Genomic DNA, 19416 nt, shown 5'->3' on the forward strand with positions numbered 1-19416 from the left:
GTAACTAGGAGCCCAGGTAGAAGGGGTTTGTCTGTTGCTACTGATCCCACTCAGTTTAAGAGTGGGGGTTCACTGTCAACTTCAAGAAAATAACAAATATAAGCAAGTTAAAAGCTTTAGACAATTGCTAATGAAGGCCATTAGCAGCATTAACAACACAATGGTAAATGTTACAGAAAACATCTTTCAGCATTTCAGGTTAGCCAAGGACAATCAAAGACACTGCAACAATATGTGGTGAAAAATCACTGTTAGGGTACTTAAACACTGTTTTATTTTCCTAAATCTCACAAGCAGAAAGGGCAACCTCAGATTTGTGTGAATTTGGCAGTTTTTCATAATCATGATCTTGGAGAAGACAAACATTTCTTAAGCAAAATATGCTAACCATGAGGAACATTGATAAACTGTATAATAAAATTAAAAGCTCCTTTTCATCAAATATTCTCACAACACAGTACATTCAACAAAGAACTTGTATCCAGAATAAACATATTTTTCAAAAACCAACAAGTTAATACAAAAAAAGAGTCCACCCAATAGGAAAATGGGGAACTTGGACAGGTATTTCACAAGAGGATGCTTAAATAAGTATATACGAAAAGTACTCAATCTTGTTAATAATCAGTGAAAGAAAACTAAAGCCATACTGAAATACCACTATCTGCCTGCCAGAATAAAATGGAAAAACTGATACCATCAAGTGTTGACAAAAATGTGACAACTGGAACTTGGGAACTGTTTGGCAGTACCTAGTAAAGCTGAAAATATGTACTGCAACCCTACAATTCCACTCCTAAGCAAAAATGCATACCAATGTGTACCAAAATTAATGTACAAGAATTTTTGAGGCAGTTACTAGTAATAGCTGTTCCCAAACTGGGAATGAACCAAACATCCATCAGAATACTTATATGTGGTTTATTCATGCAGTGTGAGAATGAACCATGAACAAATACATGCAACCAAAATCTCACAATGTTGAATAAGCCAAATACAAAAGAACATTTACTACTAGATATTATTCACGTCCCAAAGCAGACGAAACTAACCTATGCTCTTAGAAATTAGGACAGTGTTTACCCTTGGGGAAGTAGTAACTGGAAGGGAGCATGAGAGGGACTTCCAGGGTGCTGGTAATAATATTTGTTGATGTATGTCCAGTAGATATTCATGTGTTTCATGTGAAAGATCAGTTACACTTCAATAAAAAGTATCTAAATTTTGAACGAAATGGGTGGTGTTCCAATAGTTAACATTTCAAGTTGCAGGTGGTAGATGGGCAAGGAGTCATCTGAGTCTTTGTAACAACACTTAAGAATGTAACATGCAATTGAAGAGCAGGCCTGATTTGGGGGATGTGGGAAATTCAAATCGTGGCTCTGCCTTGGGCAAGTTTGTATCCTCTTGGTGCCTCAGTTTCCTCATCATTAAAAGTTATCCCTTTTCTGACCTCATATGATTGTTGTAAGGACCAAGTGATTGACTTACATTAGGAGCTTAATGTTAGCTGTCACCCTCACTTTATCCTAGCTGCACAGTCCCCTTGGAGTTCAGGGAGCAGAGCTTCAGGGCTGACCTTAAGTCTCAGGCAAATTGAAGAGAGTACTCCTGCGTGTCACATACTTGCTCAGTATTGCAGTGACAAGCAGGCACACATGCTTCAGGGCTAAATGGGAGCAGAGGAGGAACTAAGGACATAAGGTAGAGGAGTTGGCTCTTCCCAGCTCCATATATATCTGCTAAATAAGTCTATCACTAAATAAATAAGTGCAGCACCCACTGCATTTATTGCCTTCAAAGAATCAGGAATGTTGCTCTTAGGGGGTGAAAAATGAAGAAACTTCTTATGAGGTGTGTAGTATTTGATATAACAGCAGCAATTAGAGAAGTGATGACATCCATCATATATACTTCCTATTTGCCCATCGGCCAGTAAATGCCAAAGGCATTTTGGTACTTTCTTTATACTGCCCTGGTCCCAGATTTGGCCTCTATTTTGAAAACCTAGAGACCTTGGCAGTGACTGGTTCATGATACATACAAAGCCTGAGGTAGACAACAAGAAGTCACTTCGTCAACAGTGAAAAATGTTCTGAATATTCACTAGAATATTCACACTGGCATTTTTCCTTGAAGGCAGACCTACACAAGCCAAATCTTCATTAGAAGAATACTTAAAGACATATCATAATAATGTAATGGCAGTAAGTTAATAAAAGCTAAAGAATAAATTCCCAAAAGAAATAATGGGACTGGAGATCTTGGTACTGGACAATGCTTTTTCTGCCTCTCCAATGATAATTAACATTGTACCCTGCCTCAAACCCCGTCTCACTTTGTACACCTCTGCTCTGATGCTCCTATTGATGAATGCTATTGACAATTTAAACTGCAATCATATTTCCTCAATTTCCAAGTTTGGGGAGGGGTTAAGCAACAAAACTGTACTGATAGTTACAAGTTAGTTAAAAGAAATCAAATTTCTCTGGGAGTCACACTAGAACCAGAGGCTTTGTGGGCACAGAAAGAGCAGAATTACTACCTGCAGCCTTCTTGCTGTCTGTAGGTTAGGACACTTCCCCTTTGAATGAAGCTAGAATTGGCCAGTTCCTCCCTCTGAACAACATGGCTACATAGTGCCTTTCTTTTAGCCTAATCTAGGCCCAAAGAATTCGAGTTTTCTTGTTTGTACCATCTAGCCATGTTCCTAGATCAATCCTTCCAATATCAGGCTGTGTTCTTTCCACAAATGGCTGATTTGATCTTCGTTTCTACTTTCATCCCCAGAGGACAAACAGGTCTGGGAAGGCCTTGCAGTCACTCCCATGAACGACTTATATCACTGAACTGACAGTAAAAAGCCATACTGCTCCTTTTCCTGATAGTTATGAGTCTTGAATGGAAAGTAACCAAATGTTTAGACTGTGGGTGTTTTTGTGTGGTGGTGGTGGAGTCCTACTAGCTTGGTGATATTGGGCAGGGGCCACCTTTTCCTGCAAGTTCTTCCTGCATCACCATCCAGGCATTTAATTGCAGCAAGGAGACATCAGGGAGTGGAGGGAAGACCAGAGAAGACAACAAGACTAACATTCAAAGGGTAACATCTGGAAATCCACATCCTCAGATGTGGATCTGTACCATTCAGACTCCAGAACCCTGATCCATCCACTCAGGATTTCCTTTGCTCCTGAGCCCTGGACCTTCCTTTTCTCTCTGCTTTGTATTACCACAATTATTCTGTCTTTTAGGGCGAGAAGAGCAAAAAGAGGCTCAAATTTTTTTATTATTTGCTTAGAATAAACTAAGACCATTAAGTGAGAATAGCAATAGAAAATAATAAAGAAGCTTTTCATGTTCTACTGAACTTTCACAATACTTTCTGGTACTCCCTCCAGACTAAAAGGAACCTGGATGTGTAATACCAAGAGCTCACCATCTCCATCTCCTCAGCACCATTACAAAAACCTTAGCTAGCTAAGAGTAGTCACCGTAGTCAGACATACTGCTATTTCCCCAAATGACTCATGGCAACCAGCAAGGCAAAAAAACTTAATTTTTGCAAACTGGTAACAGTCTGGAGATTGACAGATTGCAGAGGAGACAAATTCCTTAACCAATGTTTCTTGCTGAAAGACTTGCTACTCCATGAACAACATATATAAACAAATTGAAAATTATACATTTTAAACAAGTACTCAGGATAATTATAGAAAGTAATGTTTTTTAAGCATGCTTTAAAGAAATTATTTTTAAAAGAATATGCAATAGTTGCTCTGCTTTGCTGTTTAAGTTTTTTCCTACATTAAAAAATTGTCAAGTTTTCTAAACAGTGATGTAAGGACACCTAGCTGTCTATTTTGGAAGAGTAATCAAGCAAGAAGACAAGGCTGACAATTGTAATGGTTTTGAAATCACAAATACAAATTCTGAATGGTGATGAGACGCTTGATCCTACTATGCAAAGTACAACATTGTAATTGAGAAATCAATACTCCTGCTTCTTTCTGGGATGAAGGAAGTAATGGATCTATAGTATGTAGTGCCAGTAGCCTAGTTCTAATGTAGGAAGAATTAACCTTAAGTCTGTAGTTTCCTTCTTTCTTTCTTTCTTTCTTTTTTTTTTTTGCAGTCATACCCTGATTGCAATTCCGTATCTAAATCTGAGGATAATCTGCAACAGGTCTGCATGGAGAGGTTTTCATTATATCTTGAGAAAAAAACTACGGCATTTTTGTTCAATTAAGAGAGGTAAATCTAATTACATTCTTGAAACCTAGAAACAGTAATTGGTATGGCAGGAAATTCTTCAGAGAAAGCCCCCAAAATCCAAAGCCATTCTATGCTGGCATCCGAAATGTTCTATCTGGCTAAAATTCTGGGTAAATAACTATTATGGCCACCTAAAATCTGGTTTTAAACTTATAACTTTAGTGATACATACTGAACATTTATATTCAGTTAGAAACGCAATCCATTTAATCTTGAAAATCACTATATAACTATGGAAATGAGAGCACACACCTGCAAACCAGTACACTACCTCATCAATTCTACAACTGTAATAAAGTAAATACTGTAAACAGACTGAGTAAATCAGAACACTGTGTAAAGAGTTCAGAGGCTTTAACAAGTCATATAATTCTTACGAGCTAAGAGAGTAAAGGCAAATGGAATTATTTGAACATTAAAAATAGATTTTTAAAGAGGAAGGTCCCAACTCATTCTTATATACACACACCAAAGTTCATCTGTCACAGACAGCAAATATTAAATGTATACACTTAAGTTTCTGGCAGCATCCTTTACATTTAGAATAATTAATATAATCAAACAAAAAGTTGTCAAATCTATCTAAGGTGGATCATTCAAATCTGTGTAAGATGGAACACAGCTGTTCTGGTGTTCACTGCTGCTTCTCAAATGCAAAAACCAAATAAATACCTAAAAAATAAATAAATAAAAAGAAGTTAGACTTTGGTTTTTCATGTCCTTAAGGTAAACAAAACAATCTCAATCCTATTCATAATTTGGTGAAAATTTTTAGGTCCTCACATAGCTTTTGGTGAGAAAAACATCCCATTATTTCTAAGAGTTCCTTAATTATTTTGAGTCATTTAAGCAGATATGGGATTACATATGAAGTTTATTTGAAAACACAGTAATACTCGGTAACATCACAGCCCCAGAGAAAACCAATTCAACAACTCTGAAAAATCTCTAAAAAGATTGAGATGAGAAAACTTAAGAATATAAAAGGAAAAAATTAAAACTAAAAAATCCTTTTTCTTTTTTTACCCAGAGCAAGAAAGATAGGTAAAATAAGTTTTCTCTTTAGAAAAAACTAATAAGAATTACAAGGTACATATATAACATGCACGCTAAAATTCCAATTATTGAACTGCTGTGTTGCAGGGCCTGGTAAGGAAAGTAAGCCAAACGTTATATGATAATCGATGCTAAGAGATATTAATCTGGCCCCAACAGTGATATTCCCTCCATGAATCCAGCCCCAAGGGTACTCTCCCTCGAATAAAATTTCCTGCTTTGGAGCATGTTCACTCAAAGACATCTTAATGCATCTAAGGTTCTTCATTCTAAATCACAATTAAGTCCAAACCTGTATCTTCTAATAAGATACCAACAGATTTTACGGTAAGAAAATACATGAAAAGATGACAAATCCTTAAAACATCATAAGAATGTTCAGGATGTGTCCTAGCCATTGCTCCTTGAGATAATTTTTGAACAGGGAACAGATGAGGATGACAGACCACATAACAGCCACCCAATCCTTCAGCTTTTTGCCTTCCAACCCAGCCTGTACAGGCGTCATACCAGTCTTTCCAAATATTGTTTTGGTCATGCTATGCTATTCTCTGCTCCTTAACTGCCAGTTCCCAAATTATTTATTTATTTGGAGCAATTAAATATGGCTGGCAGAATACTAGACAGGTGGACAGGTTGGCAGGATAATCATCAACACTTAAGATTCTTTGAGAGGATACGGAGGCAAAGCTGTCTAAATATTCACGAGAGACTTAAAACAGACCAGCATTACTTATCCTTGCTCTGCACTCCAACCCTGCCCAACCTACCCCAAAACACCTATACCTACTGCAAATGACCTGGCAGTCTTGTCTTTCCCTCATGGAGGGTCATTTGAAACCACTAAGATGAGGTTTCTGATTTCAGAGAAGCAATTAGTAACTTTCTTTTCTAATTTTCAAAGTCTCATTGATATAAAATGCCTCTTACTGAGCCATTTCAGTTGGGATTTAAATAAATCTTGAACAATTTCTAAAAGCAACTCAGAAACAATACTTTCAAATTTAAAGCATCTTCTAGAGGAGCAGCAGACTGGGGTAACATGAGCTTAACAATTAGACCTGTAGAAGTTCAAAATATAACTTCTTACATTTATTAGACTGTGATACCACGTATGATACTTTCCAATCCACAAAACCCTCCAGTTTAGAATAGTTCACCTTATCAAAGATCTGAGCTATCCCAAGAGCTAGATTCTGGCTGCCACTTGGCCATTGCTCCTTTCATACTGCTTTGCACATTTCTAACCCATCACATCCTCAACTGTTTGGGGCCATCTAATTAATTTGTATGTTATTACTAAAGTCTACAATTCATGTAACAATACAACTAAAGATACAGTCATCACACCATCAAGGCCTTCAACCAAAGCTATTTGCCCTCACATTGTGCCCTGGGCCTTGTGGCATATCTAAGATAACTGTCCCATCTCCAGATTGGGTAATGTAATGAAATGTGTAGATTTATGCACACATCTCAGGTTTCAAAGGGTATGTCTCTAACACAGTTTCCAATCCCATTTCTACTAAGGGTACCAATATTCTGAGACAAGCTCAAAATCTTGGCCGTATTTTGTCTTCTTTCCTTTTCCTCTCGACCCAGTTCAGTACATCCTTAGAAATTTTCCTGTCATGTGGGCTTCCTTGAGGCCATGGTTATGAGTATGGAACACTTGGATTAGCTCTGGGAACTTAGCCAAGTTATTTGACTGCTTTCTTACCTGTGAAAAATAGATATAATAAAATAATAGCCTACTCATATAGTTGTGAAGATTAAGTGAGTTACAACATATGAAAAGCTTAAAACAGTGCCTGGGGACATGTTAAACACTTGATAATATCCAGTAGTACTATTTGTCAGATTTCACAAGTTTTTATTAAGTTCTCCATCACTTATTTTTCCCAATACAGTAACTTTAGCACTTAAAATTATTTGCCCAGCTAGTGAATTTGTGTCTGTTTCTTCCATTATATAGCATACTTCTGGAAGGCAGAGATATATTATCTGTTTACTTTTTTATCCCCTAAAGCTCTTTCATAGAATTTTATATAAATCAGCACTCAATTTTTACCAAATGGACTGTCTTTGATTACTACGGGTGCCTTCAACACAATCCACGAGTATTTCAATGAACAATGGGAACTATCTTTTAAGTCCTCAGGGCAACCACATAAGGGTATTACCATTATCTTAGCAGTGAGGCTCTCAGAGTTGACTTCCCCAATATCCATTTGCTGAAGAGCCACAGGACTTCACACTTCTCTGACTTCTCTTCCACAGATAGGTACCTCATTTTAGAATATTTCCATATCAAGCCTGTCCCCACCGCTCTAAAATATCCGCTCAATGCTCTTTCACTAAATGCTCTAGTATTTATTATGCCTTCTCTCTCAAAATCAGAGTGGCCAGAATCAAAATGCATGAAAGTGTTCTATAAGTCAAAAGTTCCAATAGAAATTTGAGAAAAGGCATCAAATACATATGGCTGGGTAGTTAACAAGTCGGCAATGAACATGTTTAAGAATGTTTGTTAAAGTTTATGTTAAGCAACACCCTGTATATGTTTTCTCGTCGCATTAAACAGCTGTGCAAAAAAGAGGAATTAGACATAGATAGGGATTTTGTATAAACATAAATACATACACAAATAAATATGTGTCAAAAAATTCTGAAGTTTTCAGATTTCAATGATCATTTTGAAACAATCTTTGAAAATGTCAGTAAATCTACGCTGATGATATACTCACTTGTAGCTTCCCATTCTGATTTACTTAAGGTTCCCTAAAATTACAAAAAAAAAAAAAAAAAAAGAAAGAAAGAAAAAAAATTTCAGATTGAATATGGAAGTACAGATGACCCTTGAACAACATGGGTTTGAACTGCATGGTTCCACTTATATATGGATTTTTTCTATAAATCCTGTAAATTTTCCTTATGATTTTAAAAACATTTCCTTTTCTCTAGCTTACTTTACATAACACAGATAAAGTATGTGTTAACTGTTTATGTTATCAGTAAAGCTTTGGTTAACAGTAGGTTATTAATATTTAAATGCGGGGGAATCAAAAGTTCTAGATTTTTGACTGTACAAGTGGTCAGAGTCCCTGACCTTCGTGTTGTTCAAAGGTCGACTGTATAAATACACGCTTATTTTTCGATAATGGGCAGAGGTGTTCAAACAATGATATTTTTGCTATAAATATACATACAAATTACTATAAATATTGTGATTTGAACATATAAATCAACAAGATTAACCTTTAACACCATCCTTTCAACACTTTTACCCTCCTGCCAAATCCCAACCACTGATTCTCAACGAAAGGGTAAATTTACATAAAAAAGGTATTGGTGTGTGTGTATGTGTGTGTATAACTAGAAAAGGCATCTATCTTGTATATTTAACTTGGAAAATGAGACAATAAAAAGCCTATCTCAAAACATCAAATAGCCTTGGAGGAGGAAATAAAATTTTTGTGTTTTTAAAAAGAAACCACAAATAAAATGCATACCAAGTAAATAAAATAAATTATATTTAAAAGTTATCAAATATTAAAAAAAATTTATATAGATTTATATAGTAATACAATGACTAACAAGATATACTGGCAATTCTAGTAACTAATGTAATTTTGAAGAAATGATAAATGTAAACAATATTCTAAGATGTCATCAGAAATGTGTTATGCAAATATCTATAATTTCTATTGATGACAAAGTCACAGCTTACAGATAATACCAGTGTGGTATTGTTCCATTCATAATAAAAGAAAATGTAAACTTCCATGTAGAAGTCAGTGAAAATGAAAATGTAATTTTTCACCATCTAAGTTCACGAGTCCCTGAATCTTATCTCTGGAACACCACGGTTGGTAGTACATAGGTTAAGATACAGTGATATAGCAAGAAAATGTAAGCTAAGCCTACAATGTGTTCCCCATCCTTAGTGCTTCATATATGGCACTTCATTCTCAGTTCACTAAAGTACATTTTATTTTATATTCTATAGTTATAGAAAGTCATTATAACTTAGGGGAAACAGACTAACATGTATCTGATTTGTAACTCGGTGAACCCAAGTTCTGTAAACCAGTGGAATAATTTCCTAAGTTTTGATATAATGTATTCTTTTTTCCCATTTTTTCAAATAAAATGTTAAAAAAAATTAAAACTCACCAAAGGTAACCTTACTTGACTGTTTTTCATGTACTGAGCTGCATGTTCATAGTCATCCACCTTTTCAGAGGCAAGTTTGGAATTCTCGTTTGCAGGATATGGCTAGGAAGGAAGTAACAATTCTTGTTAAGATAATCACACTAAAATCTACAATTCAGAATTAAACATAGTAAACTAGTGAAATAAAATAATAAATATGATAATCCCTACAAATTACTTCAGGAAGACAAACTACATCTATTTGTGAAATAAAAAAAAAAAAATGAGTGGCAGACATCATCTTCCAACAAAGAACTGTTATGATGAACTTGGATAATAATCATAGAATATTTAAAGTCAGGCTAAACCGTTCATGACCATCAAGGACCACTTAGCAGCAAACTCTTGCCTTTCCCTGACTCCCAGTCAAAGGCTTTTTCTCTTACAACACAAAGCTGAAGGAATGTTTTATCAAAAGAGCTAAATATTAATTTGAGCATTACAGACATTTAATAGCCACAGAAGACATGAAGAGCAATTAGAAAGAGTACAAATGAAAAATTCAAGTCAACAGAGAATGCTGTCAGTTTAAGAAGACAAGGAAAATAATCCAGCCTCCAAAATACAGGCCATCTCCACGTTTCTATAAGAATCAAAAGAAGGGACACATACACAGAAACACAAACGCACAGCTATGTTTTTAAGGGTATGCTGACCAAATGTTTATTCAAATTACCTCAAGCACTATTTAAAATCCATTTTAACTAATTTCTCTTTGTACTATGAAGAACAGTACTTGGCAAATACATGTAAATCAAAACAAATTACAGAATATATAACATTTACTCTATAAAAGTTATATATTCTTTTGCTTTTAAATATTTTTAATCTATTGATTGATTGATTAGAGAGAGAGAGAGACAAACATTAATTTGTTGTTCTACTTATTTACACATTCATTGTTTGATTTTTATATGTGACCTTACCTGGGATTGAACCCACAGCCTTGGTGTACTGGAATGATGCTCTAACCAACTGAGCTACGAGCTAGCAAGGAACAACTTTAGACTTAGGTCTACCTGATGAACTTTTAAGAAAATGAGCTGGGAATGCCTACTTTGCTATCTTCTTTTTCATTTTTCTTTATTTATATCCTACAGTGAGCTGAGGCATTAGAAATTTAGCTGTTTGCTGTTTAAAAAGTATTTGGCTTTTTGGACTTCCTTATCATTATCATAAGCAACTATGCTCTTTATCCCATCTTACCATAAGATAAAAGAAACATTGCTTGTGATCACTAAGTTCTCTTGAACCGTCGATCCCACATCTTGTGGTTTCATCACAAAGCATTCGCAAAGCATAACAAAGCTTCAAAACTTTAATTTGAATGTATGAGAAAATTCTGTTGCAAATTTTTTCTTCAACTTATAACACTCCTCCATGTGGTTATTTGCCTGTCATCAAATGTCTAATTTCTCTCCTCTACTAATCATTTTAAAAGACCAAACATAATTATAAAGCTGCAAAGCTGTTTTTTCTACACTTGCTAAATTAAATGTATATATCCTAGTAAGTGTCTCCTCTCAAAGCAGTTACCTATTGCCAGGGGAGGGGTGTGGGGCACAAGTGTTAGGACTTTATAGTTCTTTGGCTTATGTCTTTTCATTCTTCCTTTCATCTGCTACTCTACTCCAGGAGAGCAGAGCAAAGTTTTACTAGTTTTGATGCTGAAACTCTGGGCCAGCTGAAGGCTGATGGCTTTAAGAAAGAACCTTTACAGCCAAATATCAGAAAACAGATCCATTTAAAATCTGATCTGGCCTAAAGCAATAGCATCCTGACTGATGTTTCTGCCACTGGTCTTATCATTCCTCTGAACCACCCTTTATTTTTTTTAAAAGATTATTTATTTATTTATTTTTAGAAAGAGAGAGGGAGAGAAACATCAATGTGTGGTTTCCTCTAGCACGCCCCCTATTAGGAATCTTGCTACAACCTAGGCATGTACCCTGAATGTGAAATGAACTGGCAACCCTTTGTTTCACAAGCTGGTGCTCAATCCACTGAACCACACCAGCCAGGGAAAGAACCATCCTTCTTAATGCTATCAGAGTCATGTCCTCCCTCACTCAAAATCCTTTACAGGCCCACAAAAGTGATTTGGTGAAGAAGCAGGAAAAAAACCAAAAGACTCTGTAAAACTAAACACTATTAGTGCTCATGTATGTCCCCAGATAGCCACAGTGATAGGTTATATTCTCAAGTTAAGTACTGAGCACAAAGGAAGACTGGAGACCTACTGTGCTAAGTTATGAGTATTAAGTTATGAGTAAATACTCAGAAGCTACTGAGTTATGAGTATTTCCGCAACATTCTCTGCTCGCTCATGTTTCTCTGCCTTAACTCTACTTTCTTCCCAAAAGGCCCTCTTATATACTCACTGTTTTATTATTTCTTCATTACTGCAATTCTCACACTGTACTTAATTATTTGCTTATAAGTTTATCTCCTTAATATATCATAAGATCCTTAAAGGGGACCACTATCCCATATCCCACTGTCTACATATATTTTGAATAAATCAATTCATTGCCCACATGCGATGAGAAAGTATAAATAATTCATCTGTCCATGCAAAGCACCATTAAGTAAAGATGATATACTAAAGGGATGTATGTGTGTGGGCAATTTACGCACACACACTTTTTCTAGCTTTCTTCTCTCCCTCAAAACAAACAAAAACAAGCCATTCCTCCAAATATAAAGCAAATACAAGCATTCCTAATCCTCAAATATAAAAAATACGTAACTGTAACCAACAAGAATATAAAATTTTAGTGATTACTGGTTTTTAAAAGACAATTTAGTATTTAAAGGTGACCCTCTCACTCAAAAATCAGGGGTCAGAGGAAGGGATGCAACTACAAGAAACTTCTGTTGGAATACCAGCTATAAATACTGAAAAGAGACTCCGTTAATAGCCATGTGACCTCCAACAAGTCATTGATCATCTCTGAGCCTCAGGCTGCCCATTTAAAAATAGAAAAAGTGGCTACTTTGCTTACTTCATTGGGTAATTATGAGGATAAATAAGAGAATGCTTAAAATACTTTTAGCCCTGGCTGGGTGTCTCCATTGGCTGGAACATCATCCTGTACACTAAAAAGGCTGTGGGTTCAATTCCTGGTCAGGGCACATACCTAGGTAGTGGGTCTGATTCCCTGTCCGGGGTGTACATGGGAGGCAACTGATCGATGTTTCTCTTCTTCCTCTCTGAAATCAATAAAATCACATCCTTGGGTGAGGATTAAAAAAAGAATACTGTTAAAATATTCTAAATTGAACAAACTCTCATCTCTAAAGAAGTTTAATGACTAATATGATTCTGAGCAATAACAAAAATGCTCCCTATTTTAGATCTATCCAATTAAACACTGATAAAATATATAAGGAAAACTAACTAAGGGCTGTATACTGTGTTTACAGCTTGTATAGACTATCTTCACTACTGCATTAAGGGAAGCAGAGAGGAGTCCAGGAGTTAAAGGTCTCAGGACCAATATAGTTTAAAAGACTGGAATCTTCCTAGACAGTCACAAAGAACAAAATTATACATGAGGTTGTTTTGGACCGTGGCCAGGAAGGTTTTAAATTACTGATATAACCAAAGGCTATTACCGTAAAGAAGTGGTTCTTACCTGGGGGCGACTTTGAACCCCAGTGTCCAATGTCTAGAGACAATTTTGGCTGTCATGACTGCAAGGCAGGGGAGCTACTGGCATCTAGTGCAGAGAGGCTAGGGGCCAAGGATGTGGCTGAACATCCTACAGTGCACAGAACAGCCTTCATAATAAATTATTACCCAGTCCAAATGCCAATGGTCCTGAGGTTGTGAAATTTGACTTTAAAGAAGTACTATCTAGAAAATAAAATTTGATGACAGCATCACTCCTTTCACTCAAATATATATTACCCTTGAAAGCTCTGTCCTAGGTTCTAAAGAGCCTGAAGCAGTCATAAATAATCTGTGTACTTTATATCAAGATTTAAGTGTTTACATGGTCTTGAAAAGAATCTCAGAAGCAGCCAAACAAGTTTGCCATAGCCTGGGATTTTTACACCTTTCTAAACACTTACCTCCAGGGCTTGCATTCGTTTTAATAGCATTTTATTTTCATTGTTCTTAATCTTTTCTTCATAGAATTCCAGAAATGTTTTTTTGTAGACTAGTTTCATATTATATTTCTTGACCATTCTGTTAAAAAAAAAAAAAAAAGATTACATAATGAAAAGGCTTCTAAAATATTTGTAACTTCTCAGTTGCTTACTTTCACATGACAGTGACTCCTGGGTTTCACTAAAAAAGTCAGCGTATCTCCTTCATATATTCATAATAAAATGATGCAAAATGAATGAGCAACATACCACTGACCATGACTGTAAGAAAATGTGCCTTCTAAATCTCAATGGATCATAGGGAGCTCTAACAAATCGGCTGGGAAGTAAAATGAAACACTGTGAGACAGAAGTAAGGAGTTTTAAGAAACACTTTTCTATAGAATCCATTTTATTTAACTTCATTCCTCACAGCAGTATTGAAAGTAGCTGCCAACCTCCTTCTTAAAATATTCTTCCTCTTTTGGGTTCTATGGCAAGATACACTATTAATTTTTATCCTACATCTCGGGCTGCCTCTTCAGTTTCTTTTAGCCAACTTCTAAATTTAAAGATTCTGAAGAGTTTGGTCCACAGCCTTTATTCATTTTCACTCCCTTGATTTTACCCAGCATGCCAACAGCTATCTGTGCTCAGCTCTCTCTTCTGTCCCACTCATTTATTCCCTGCTTACTAGAAACTTCCACCAGGATGTAGAATAGGCATCCTCTAACTTTTCATATCCAAGGCTGAACCCCACTAGACTGTTGCCAATCTCTGCTACTTCAGTAAATTCCTCTCGTAATTCATGCCAGAAATCCTGGGAGTACTCCATGCCATTGCCCACTGTACTCAGCATGCCACTACATCCTCTCCATCAAACTATAAAACGTACTTCAGTAGCTTTCCTTCAGCATCTTTTACTAGCCAAGCTCCTTCCCACTTCGGGTCTTTCATACATATATTGTCCCTTGTGTCTGGAAAATTCTTCATTCCAGTCTTTAACTGGCCAACTTTTTTTCATCCTGTATAGATTTTGACTTAGAACATTGCTTCTTCACAGATGGCTTCCTTAAAACCTCAACTACATTAGGTTTCCCTGTTAATTTGTGGTTTTTTCCCCCCACTGCATTTGCCAAAGTTTATAACTATATATCTGAAGACAACATGAGGGAGCCTAGGGATAGTTCCAGGTAGCAGGTAAAGGAAAAAAAAAAAAAGGAAGGAAAGAAACCCCTGAAAAAACCCTATGGGCTTGTGAGGTGACAGCTGAGGGGACAGCATGAAGGAAAACATGAGGGCCACTGGGGTTTGTATATAAAAGGCATATGAAGCTGGATTCTCTATAATTTAAATTAGCCCTCCTTGGGAGAACAACATGGTAAAGGTAAAAATTTCTTCTACTTTACGTAGCTCCTTTTCTATCATAAATCTACAAAATAAGCCTTTAGAAATGAAATGAAGTTTCACACCTAAGAAATATAATTACAAAGACTGAAACTCAATTTGACCAATTTGAATAGGTTTGCCATACAAAAGCTAATTATACTTTTGTTCAGTTTCATAATGAAATGGCAAAAGGGCATCTCCAAAATCCCTATGCATTGTTGGAATCTGTCTCACCAAATGAATACCTGTTTCAATAAATAACTTTTAAAAATTTAGATATTAAAAAGGATGACTAATGACTTTATATGTCTATCATCAACAGGTAAATTAAGTAAAGATTGCTAGTGCTTGTGTAGCACTAAAAAAAAAAGTTAACTTTAAATCATCAACTTTTTTAAGCAAAAACATCAGGCTAACCTATTAAACACACTAAAAACGTTTAAATTCTTATGGTATAAATGTGAAGAGAAGTAACATTTCCCAAAAGTTTACTAACTTTAAGAATAAAAATGTGACTTAAAATTTTTTCATTTTATACCTTATATTTATAAATTGTGCAGAGTACACAAAATAAATAAATCACACTCCTGAAAGTGTTCAGTCACACTCTATGTAACTTTTATATAAAAATTTTATATATTGCAGAAACTGAAAATCCTATACCCATAATTTTACCAGCTTACTGAGACACAAGTCAAATTATCACCAACTAAAAGCAAGCAGGCAATAAAGCTCTTTTTTTCTTCAGTTAAAAAAACACTTTTGTTTTTAAAAAGAAAGAAAGTAAGTTCAGTCAACTGTGGTACGGCCTACGTTTAAGTTGACTCTTCCACTCTCCCTATCAAGGAAAACCCAAGACCAAGTTATCTCATAAGGCCTTGAAGTCTTAGCTGATAGTGTGGTACCCCAACTTTCCCCATGTCTGTGGAGTCCCAAAAACTCGTAGGAATTGAGGTGCATGAGTGGATACATTCCTGAACCAGGATTTTATTATCTATATTGCCTATGAGACATAGGCGATTTCAGAGCTACAGTGAAATGTAAAACAACTTTTAATACCCATCTCTGGGTAAAAGAATCCATTTGACATTGCCAAAATAATGTTATCAAAAAAAAAAAAAAAAGAAAGAAAGAATGTTGCTATTTGCAATGTTGGGTATTTTCTGCCATAAACTGACAGTAATGGGCTCCCTTTCTTAACTCCAGGAATAAAGGAAAACTAAGTTAAAACTGTAAGAGACCTATAGCATCAACCCTGAATTTGAGTTCTCTTTTTTTCTTTTTAACAACGCTATATTTTCCTTTGGGTTCCCTATAAAGGAATGACTAGAAATACAGACTTTCCCCCCCCTTTTTCCTCCTTGACAGCAAAAAAGAGAATAGTAACATATTAACAACATTCTTACTCATTTAGCAATGGAAAATAGACCAAGAATTCAGGGACATCCACAACACCTTCCAAGTTGAAGTCATATTTGCAGCCAAATAAAGGATAGTCTCCTTTCTTCTGAAATTTCACAGTATATATTTCATTTCCAAATGATTCTGTTTCTGAAGCTTCAAGGCGTCTTCTACAATGGTTTTTCAAAAAAAAAAAAAAAAAAGATTAAAATGGTTATTAGCTCAGATTTATTTTGATCAGATTACACATGTGAAAAAAACTATATGAAATTTAAAAAATACAATTAATGAGCTTTTTAATAGAATTTGAGCTACTTTTAAAAGCAAAGTACTAAAAGATTATAAACAATTGTGCTAATAATAAAATCAGCCTCGAGTGTAGGGTTCACTATTATGACAAATGGTTAATTCTTTGTGCCTTGGAATCTGCTGTGCAACTTGCTCAGTACTACAACCTCTGGCTCGATGTAACATTAGTCTCCAACTTACACATTTTTAAAGGTTCATCTGTAACTCTGTCTTTTGAACTTCTGATATTTAGTCAAATATATTATCAAAATGTTTAGCTCTTATAAGAGCAACATAACATATTTTATAAAGACTCTCTGATAAACATTGCTACTTTAAAATAGGCTTACTGAGCTTATTATAAACCACAATATATTTTAAAGTACTTACATCAGTTCAAAGCTATTGGGAGTGGTACCAATAAAATAGCCTCCAGGGCTAAGTCTTTCACAGGCATTTCTGAGCATCATATCTGCCTGCTCATAGGACTCAAATGAGTAATGGCAGACAAATTGACAACTGCAGATGTCAAAGTGCATTTCCGGGTCACGAAATTTGTCAATCAAAAGTTCCTAAAGCAAATTAAAATAGGGAAATACTTTAAAGTACACAACATGAAACCTTTTTAGTAAATTAATTTCTAGAATTAGAATCCTTAAAATAAAAATAGACATGGCCTCCAACTAACCTATCCTTTGTCTCATGTATAACAAAGGTCATAATGAAATCATTCTTTTTTTGTTTGATAGAATTTGATTCCCATTTTTCTAGTAATTTTTAAAAACTAGAAATTTAGAAATGTCAAAATGTATCAATCAAATATATTTAAAAGAGCTGCTCCTTTTATTTGGCTTTACTTGAAAGCTAAGTAAAATGACACTGAACAATAACCTGGGTTAAAAAGTTGGACTTAGGGACATTTAAAAAAAAACACACTAGCGTTTTTAAAGGTTTCCAACATTCCAGCAGCATACAACCACTTTCCCTTTCACTTTCAAAACTGCTAACATACACATGTAGGATGATTAAAGGATCTCTAATAGCTTAAAGAGCTAACAAGTCAGACAAAGAACATAAAGTTCAAGGTGAGACTTTCACCATTCAAGTGTTTCTGTAGTTCTTAAACTTCATAGTTGTTAAGTATTTCAAAAACAGATAGAAGGTGAATAAAACAGACTATAATATGTTGGGAAACTATGCTCATAAATTACAAAGTGAACAAACCATAAATTTAGTTCTATTTCAAAATGCTAGGAAATAAATCTTGTTCAAATGGAAAAGCAACACATGATTTCAAAGTTCAAATTATTAAAAGCAAAAAATTTTCAGAAATACTTAGTGGACCATTAAAAAAGTTTTATCGTACTAGATCTTCTATTTGAAACTGAAAACTTGTCATAAGATTTTTAATATTTCAAAGCACATTTTTAAAAAGAACTGATTTTAAAACAGATCATTTACCCAGGCTAAATATATAAAAAATAAACTGACAAATTTTAAAAAGCTTGTACCTTTGAACAATCAGCAGTTATAAATTCTGCATTGAAAATATATTCATTATCACGACGGTTTTTCATGTCCTCATACCGCTGCTGACACTGTTTGACAGAAACATCAGCAATATCTGGAAGGGGAAGGGGTATTAGTAACTGTCAACAATGACCCATAGAGATAACAAAATGTAAAGCAAAGATGGCACAAATCTAGACATTAATCTCAAGGGATAAACTTCTGCATGAAATCTAGCCTTAATATAAGCAAAAAGGTTTTATTTCCTTAAAAACAAAAGTCTTTGTTCCAATATAAATGCCCTATTATTTTCCAAAAGACATTATAAGTTTTCTAAATAGATACCTAGAACAGAAAAATCCTACTATGATTTTTAAATGCCTATTCAAAATAAAAAGTTTCTAATTTGAATTATAAAATCTAACACTGTATGCCCAGCTTTGAAAATATCAAATGTATATTTTCATAATAACATGTCATTTGTCCCTTTTGCATTGATGGAACAAAAGCAACAGTGGTTAAAATGCCGGCACCTTATCATGAATATACAAGGTAGTGCCACTTATATATATTCTTCACTACTGTAAAGCTAGCATTAAAAAAAATCCAGTTTCATTTAAGAATATTCTTGATTAAACAGTAAAAACTAATTTTATTAAGTCATGGCTCTTGAACACATCTTTTTTAATATTCTCTGTGATGAAATGGAGTCACAAAAAATTTCTGCTATATAAAAAGTTTGAACAGGACTAGTGTGACTGTGTTGTGAGCTGTACAGGCCTCTTTTTTCATAGAAAATTGTTTTCACTTGAAAGAACCACTGACAAACTGGTTATTCATACGGGGCGATATGGCAGACATTTTCCTGAAAATAAACAAAGCGAGTCTGTCACTTTGAGAAAAATAATGAACCATTTTTTTTATCCTCACCCAGGAACATTTTTTTTTTACTGCTTTTAGAGAGAGAGGATGGAAGAGAAACATTCATGCAAGAGAGAGGCATCCATTGGCAGCTTTCTGTGCCCAGAAGAGGGATGCATGTGCTAGGACCAGGCACCAAACCTGCAACCCAGGTACGTGCCCTGACAGGGAATCAAACCCACAACCCTTTGGTTATGGGATGATGCTCCAGCTGAACCACACTGGCTAGGGTGAACTTTTTTTTTTTTAATCAGCAGTAAAATTTGAGCT

General features: G+C 35.1%; 1 protein-coding gene across 1 annotated transcript in view; it reads right to left on the reverse strand.

The window, feature by feature from the left end:
• Positions 1-202: 202 nt before the first annotated feature.
• Positions 203-19416, reverse strand: part of RNMT (RNA guanine-7 methyltransferase) — a 28393-nt gene continuing 9179 nt past the window's right edge. Inside the window, exons 5-11 of the mRNA XM_054587314.1 lie at positions 18228-18340; positions 17107-17288; positions 16434-16598; positions 13621-13738; positions 9505-9606; positions 8076-8109; positions 203-4944 (exon numbers count right to left, since the gene is read on the reverse strand). Coding sequence (XP_054443289.1) covers positions 4907-4944; positions 8076-8109; positions 9505-9606; positions 13621-13738; positions 16434-16598; positions 17107-17288; positions 18228-18340 — 752 coding nt within the window. The 3' untranslated portion in view covers positions 203-4906. The remainder of the gene's footprint in view (positions 4945-8075; positions 8110-9504; positions 9607-13620; positions 13739-16433; positions 16599-17106; positions 17289-18227; positions 18341-19416) is intronic.

This window comes from Pteronotus mesoamericanus, unplaced genomic scaffold, assembly GCF_021234165.1.
Source record: "Pteronotus mesoamericanus isolate MK-2021 breed Mesoamerican mustached bat unplaced genomic scaffold, CSHL_Meso_final scaffold_118, whole genome shotgun sequence".
Classification (NCBI taxonomy): domain Eukaryota; kingdom Metazoa; phylum Chordata; class Mammalia; order Chiroptera; family Mormoopidae; genus Pteronotus; species Pteronotus mesoamericanus.